The 6992-nt window shown below is 41.9% G+C and overlaps 1 protein-coding gene across 1 annotated transcript; it reads right to left on the reverse strand.

The window, feature by feature from the left end:
- Positions 1-2358: 2358 nt before the first annotated feature.
- LOC104500291 (bone morphogenetic protein 2-A-like) lies at positions 2359-6827 on the reverse strand (the record flags this gene model as incomplete). The annotated part of the gene is made up of 4 exons (XM_010143908.1): positions 2359-2792; positions 4436-4637; positions 5817-5933; positions 6688-6827. Coding segments are annotated over 4 exons (893 nt in total), but the record flags the coding sequence as incomplete, so codon positions are not given.
- Between the last annotated feature and the right edge of the window lie 165 nt (positions 6828-6992).

Genomic DNA, 6992 nt, shown 5'->3' on the forward strand with positions numbered 1-6992 from the left:
CCCAGACAGAGATGGCCATTTGTCTGAGAATTCTGAACACATGGTCAGAATGGTGATGAAGGGCTGTTCTGCCTTTTGTTCTGCCATGCTGTGCACATACAGCAGGTTTGAAATAGCCAGTCATACTGCAGTCCCCGTACCTGCACCACATAGCTCACAGCCCACCAGTTCATTACATGGTCTGCTGGATGGAAATACAGCAGCCCTACCACAGCCTGTATCCCTGGCCTGGGGGAATCAAGCCTTTTGCCCATAATAGAAATTAGCTTCCTGAACACTCCACTGCAGGTTCTAGCCTGGACTGAACACCAAGTCTTTTGCCTTAACTGCTGCTCCCAGCAGGAAGATCTGTTCTTGGAGCTGTTCTGACACCAGAGCACGGCAGCTCTGCCAATACTTAAAACAGCTGCTGCAGCCTCCCTGAGAAACAACCACAAATGAGAAAACCCTTCTCTGAACACCAATCCATGCATGCCCTCCTTTCTTTCTAAATCTTTCTCTTGCTCAGGCTCCTCTACTCCACCCATTCCAGGCTGTAGTTCCAGTAAGGACATGCCTGGCTGGATGAGGGGTACATACAGCCTTCTCATCCACATATTCTATCTGTGAGTAACATTATTTCTTTTGTCCTGGCTTTCTAACTTGGTGAAATTATGACAGCATCTCCAGATATTACAACATAGATGAAAATAAGGCCTTACACACCATGAAAACTCAGATGTGTTCAATTCAGGATCATCACGAGGTAGGCTTTGTTACAAGCACCACATGTGGCCAACCTGAAGGGTTTTAATCTCTACTCCTAACTCAAGTGTTAGTTACAAGGAGCTTCAATGCAAATTTCACTTCAGCCATAATTTTACTGGATCCTCCCTGAAGGGAAACACATCTCTTTCTGCTTATCCATCATACTCCTTGACATGCAGTCAGAGGACTTGATACAGAGCTCACTGAAGCCATTCCAGAAAAGTATTTCATTCATGACTTTAGGAAGGAGTTTGAAATACCACACAAAAAAACCAGGCCAATGTTATATTACATGTATTTGAAAATTAACATTTTATATTACAGATTAAGTTAATATACTCCAGGTGTTTGGGATTTAAATAAAATAAATTTATCACAGACATCGGTATTTACAGAAAGAAAAACATTTACATAAATACATTTTTTAAAAATCTCACTGGAGTAAAAAAAATCCCCATGAAGTTTCCACCCACAGGAGATGTCATGTTCTGTGAGAAGTCGGCCTCCTTCAAGGATTAAAGGAGACAAGAAACCTAACCAGGCTTAAGTTACAACTCAGTGAGTTGACTGAGGTACTGCAATGCGCTGGTTACCTGCATTAAATTGTAGCAAGGCTGAAGGACTTCAGAGGGCCCCTTCCAAGTCCATGTTCTACTTTTCAAGATAAAATGGAAGGGAATCAGCACCTTCCATCAACCTGCCCTCAAACACAGGACCAGGCCAGCTTTCCAGCATGTTCTCATGGACCTCCAAAGCTTAGTGGTCTTCTTTCTTCCTGCTAAACCATGAGGATTCTGCCCAAGCTTAGGATCCCATTGTACAGCCACTGTATAAAGGCTGCCACGCAGCCTAACAGCCACAGCAGTCCATGGCGGAAGAGAATCATTTTACCAAGAGGGGGACTGGATGACCCTTCAGTATACAGAGGTGCAGCCCTGAGCTGGAAGGCAAATTTGTTGATTCTCAGACCAATACTACGTGTTCCCTCAGATTGGCTAGCAAGTCCTAGGGGGACTCAGAAGGAGGTCTCTACATTTGGTAGCTGCATAAAGAACAGGGGGAAAAAAGTGCATTTCCAGGTAATGAATACACTGCAAATGGTGGAGGCCTCTGAGATTAGTGGTGGGCAATCACTTATCCTAAAAGCTCTATGTAGGAGTGTACCTCCCCACCAGATCGTGCAGTCAAAACTGAATACGGTTGTGTTATTGAGACCTGCACCTCATCCTCAACTGAGGTGGGATACCATGCCTGTTAAGTCCTAGGAAATCCTGAGCCTCAGTACTTAGAACAATACCTTAATTTGAATGCTCAGTCTGTTTCAACTTCTTCACACAGCAAGTTCCTGTTTTTAATAGCTTCCTCTGATGTACAGGCCCATCAAAGAGCTCTTCATGCAGGTCAGCATACCCTCCAGAAGCCCACAGCTCTTTGAAAGCCAGCCTCAAACACCTCTCCACACAGCCACGGTGAGGGAAGAAGGATCTGAAGCACAGCCGAGTTTTTGCCTCTCCTGCTCTATAACCTGAAATGCCATCTCCGTTGCTATCTTCAGTGGCAAATGGGGAACTGAATCCAGGTGCATGTCAAATGCAGACAAAAAAAGTCCTGCTAATGACAACCACACCTTGTTGCCACCATGTCTTTATAGTTTTTAAGGACCACATTCTCTTTGTCATCAAAGTAGAGCAGATTGAGGGACTTCAATTCATTTGGTACACAGCAGGGCGTGCTGACATCTTGAGCCAGTTTCAGGGTATGGACTATGGACTGAACTGTAGCGTGGTTTGTTGCATTTAGACTTTCTCCCAAGGGGAAGAGACAGGATCCTCTGCAATAAAACGCATTGTATCCACTTGGGTAAATAATCCATCCTGACCAGCCAATAGCACCGAAGTCAACATAGAGTTCCCTTCGATGACACGGTGTTACTTGGCTTTTGGCAGAGGGGACTTCAGCAGCTCGAGGTCTCCTGCTCATGCTTGCATTGCTGCTTTCGGTGATCTGAGTGTCGGCGTCATTTTTGGCAGGATTCAGGCCTGGTTCTGAAAGGAAGTTGTGTGTTAAACTTCCTCAAAAAACATCCAATTCCTAAGCACGGTATTCTGCGTGAAAGTGTATTCTATACATCTACATCAAAGGCTTCAGAGTAGATTTTAAAATGACACTTAAACTGTGAAAGTACCACAAGGGCTGTGTATTCACTTGCCATTTCACCCATATTCCAAAAATCTTGTGTTTCACTTTGTCATCTGAAAGGCTCAAACTCAGCTGAAATACAAAGGAAAAGCTCAATGATATAATAAAAAATATATTCTGTGAACTCCACAGGCCCTTTTCAGGACTGAATCTGATCAGAATGTCATTAACGGCCTTTATATGACCACTTGTACAACATACATCACACTGAGAAGTGCTAACGGAGGTGAAGATCACAGCCTTCTTCTCTCTCTGTACCCTCTCAGGAATTCTACTCATACACTTGCCAAACAGAGTGTCATCCTGTATAAAAGCGTTTTAAAATTATTTTTCAATTTTTTGATCTGAAAAAAATTACCACCAGTTTTATGGAACTCTGCCGGAGAATGAAGCTTACTGACAATAGGATTGTTTTCTTAAAAATCCCTTCTGAGAAGCCTTGATGGATTTCCACGGGGAACTTAAGAGGTAGAGAGGCTGAAAACCACTGATATATGGGCTAGTAGAACAATCTGTGCAGATTCACTGACTGGAAACAACAGGCAGGTCTAGAGGGTTTCTTCATTAAGAAATGGGTATCAATTCCTTAATCCTGGCACAATAACCCACACAGAGCTTGATGTTCATTAAATTGGGATCTAGGATTTCACTATAAAAATTTTATTTGGAAAACAAAAATAAACAGGCCAGCCCTATTTTTGTTTTTAATCAATTTCGCCATCTGCTTCTTAATGTTGATGCAAGTCCTACCCTTCTAACATGCAAATGCAGTTGTTTACCCTGCAAAAATCCACAATAGAGTAATTTTTGCCCCTCCTGCCAGCTCCTGCTCTTTGCATTTATCAGGCTCTAACGTCCAGCCTTAGTTGGTGTAACTGGAAGACCAGTGAGAGAGGTAAGGCATTGTGTTTTGTAATTTGGGAGAGGAGGGCGTTGTCTTTGAAGAAAGCAGCCTTTAGTCATAATGCTAATTAGTCACTGAAGTTAAACAGGTGCTTAAAAACCAGTCCAAGGACAGAGAGGTTTAAACTGCTTATTTAACAACCTCTTCCACTCTTGAAAACTGCACTTAATGATTCTGCTTACAGTTGCTTTACCAGCATTTTTGAAGTTTTCCAGGTCACTGAGGTTTTCTTTTAGCCTAAACTTAATCTACAGTTTTCACACAAACTTTACCACCACAAAAATAATGTAAATAATAATTTTAAAAAATAGAGTTCCCACCCCTTTACAAACAAAATAAACCAGATTTTCCCTAGACTTTATGAGTATTTTCTGCAAACACATTTTTTTCTCAGAGGAAAGGCAACTTAAGATGCTGCGTGACCTAACAGCAAGAACCACAAATCAAACTGATCAGTGACAAAGATGAACTTCAAACCTGTTCAACACTGCAACTAAATACTGAGGTTAGGTATGCACAAGGCAGTAGCAGATGAACAGTGAGCTCACATGCTAAAAGCGAGCTACTGCTTTCTTGTGAACTTACTTATGGAGGAGGGTACAAAGCTGGAAGACCTCTGTTTGTTACTGTTGGTGAAGAGGACAAGGAGAGCATTTCTACTCTCTTGCAAAGTGCCCTGGCTCTTAACAAACTTGACCAGGTTGTGCTCGGTCCTGTTGTTGAATACATGTGTTGTAGTTATCAAAAAACCATGGTTGGAGCTGCTGTTTCCAACCCACTTGGAAACCTGGTAATGACAGGGAAATGAAAAAATACTGTTTCAATATTGTTATTACGGCATTACAATTAAGCATTGTTTATATGAGGAAAAGGGAACAGGCAATGAGCTATGAGAGCTTAAGAACATAAATTACAACCGAAGTGAGGTAACTGTATAGCTGAGACTCAATTGAGTTTAATATTTAAACCAGTAATTCAACATTTAAAAATAAGAAATACCATATGCATCCCCCAAAGCTGTATTTACGGGAAGATAATTAATTTCAGAGAATTTACTAGTGAATAGATGAGTCTAGGAGTTAAAATTGACATTAAAATAAATCATCTCTGACTTTAGCCAGGAATTTATTTTTCATAGCAATCTTAATAACCGAATAATATGAACTCTCCAGACTTTCCATACCATTAAAACTCATTTAAATCTAACAAACATAGCATTTGAAGATCTTAACTCACAATCAAGCAAATTTAGTTTACCTAATTGTTATAATGACACACTAATAGATAAAGGTAGTCCATTCTCAAGCAGGGCTATCATGACTTAAGATGCAACTCAACCAATCACCCAGGCACGCTGTTCAGACTGATCATAAAGCTGGGCAAAAAACCTCCACTGTCCGAGAGTACAGATTTAAACCCAAGAAACCGTGTATTTCAAACCACCTTAGCTTTTTGCTATAGAAAAGCAGTCATATACTGTCATAGTTTAAGGATATCTATGAAACAAATGTTGAAACTTGCCAATAAAGAAGCCTGCAGAGAAAGTTAAATGCGGAACAATTCAAACAAGTTCCAGAAACACAACGTTAGAGCAAACTGCACATCTGCTCTGCAGTAATGTCACCAGAGTAAAGAGGAGAAATGAAAACCTACTCTTAGCTCACATTCCATGTCATCTCCCTTGACAGCCTAAGGACTAACATCTTTTAATCACAAGGACATACTTGGCTTGATGTCTCTCTGTGGACTAGGCTTGGGTTACTCAATTCTCGTCATGCCTGTGCTGCTAGCATCATACAAACACTTCTTTAATTCAGGTAGCACCAGGTGTAGAGAAAAAGCTGCTCCCTCTGCTGCTGTCCCTCAGTTTGGATTGACCCCAAAACCCAGCATAAGAGCAACGCTGGAATCATGAGCTGACTGTCATCTGAAGAGATTTACAATTAAGTCAGAATTCTCTGCTTACTGTCTGTGTGACGTTGAATACTTCCCAGCCTTCTGTGTACAGGGACAATAATCTTGATGCAATAAGATGGGGTTTTTGTGGTTTATTTCCACTCTCCAAGAGCTCATACACTTCCACCTTGATGAGAGCATAACAACAAATCAATAAGAAATGAAACCAATTGTTCTTCCAGAAAAACAAAAAGATGAAGGTTATGCACATTTCCGCCCCATCACAGTTGTAAACCTGTACTCTCATTCTCAACCGGGCAAAAAGTAGTTTTTGAACAGTTTAACCGACTTTTAAGTCAGTTTAAAAGTGTTTAAAACACTTCAGATGTGTGCAAAGGCAGTATACCGAACTGTTTGATGCTATAGAAAAATATCCCGACCACCCCTTTTCTTTTTACTTGGAACATCTGATAACATCAAAGTCTTGCGTTCCTCCAGATCTTTGTCTTCAGGTTTGTAGAAAGTCCAATCCTGCCTTTTGCCAAAAGAACAGATACACTTAAAGGCAGAATCCTCACCTGTCCTGTTTTCTTAGGAATCCCTGATAGGTGTTTTTTGGTTGCTGTTTTTTATTTTTAAGTGCAGTTGAAGCAGATGAATTTCGATTCCAATTTCACAGCATCTCAAAGCCCAGAAAAGTACGGTATGGTGTAAGATACGTCTGCCATACTCATCTATAGGGAGAGCTCACCGCCGTAATGCACAAAGGATAAAATACTACCGAAGACAAAACCTTCCATCTACTTCTTTGCATGCTGGAGGCAAAGTGAGGACGATTATAAAATAAAGATAAGGCAGACTGGTTGCGCTCCTCATTTTCAGTATTGTTAACGATGAAATCACAAGTAAGAGTTTAACTGACAGATTATTTCCCCACTTACTTTGCAGAAGTGTTTCACGTCAGACCTTCGGGGCATACGTGTCCTCTTCAGCTTGAAGACCCTGAACTCCGCTTTCAGCATCTGCTCGCCCTTCTCCATGGGACTGATGTCGAAGTAGAAGTGGTACTGGTCTACGTGAACTGGAAAAGAGCCCTCCTTAGGAAAAACGCAGCCCCCCGCAGAATGAGCGGTATCCCCGCGTCTTCCACGGCAGCTGCCGGGTCTGCTCAAATCTGCAGGGAGGACGGGAAGCGGGATGTGAAGGGGGGCCCCGCGGCCGCTCCCCCGCTCGGAAAAAGCCGCCG

Source organism: Buceros rhinoceros, unplaced genomic scaffold (assembly GCF_000710305.1).
Source record: "Buceros rhinoceros silvestris isolate BGI_N320 unplaced genomic scaffold, ASM71030v1 scaffold42419, whole genome shotgun sequence".
NCBI lineage: Eukaryota > Metazoa > Chordata > Aves > Bucerotiformes > Bucerotidae > Buceros > Buceros rhinoceros.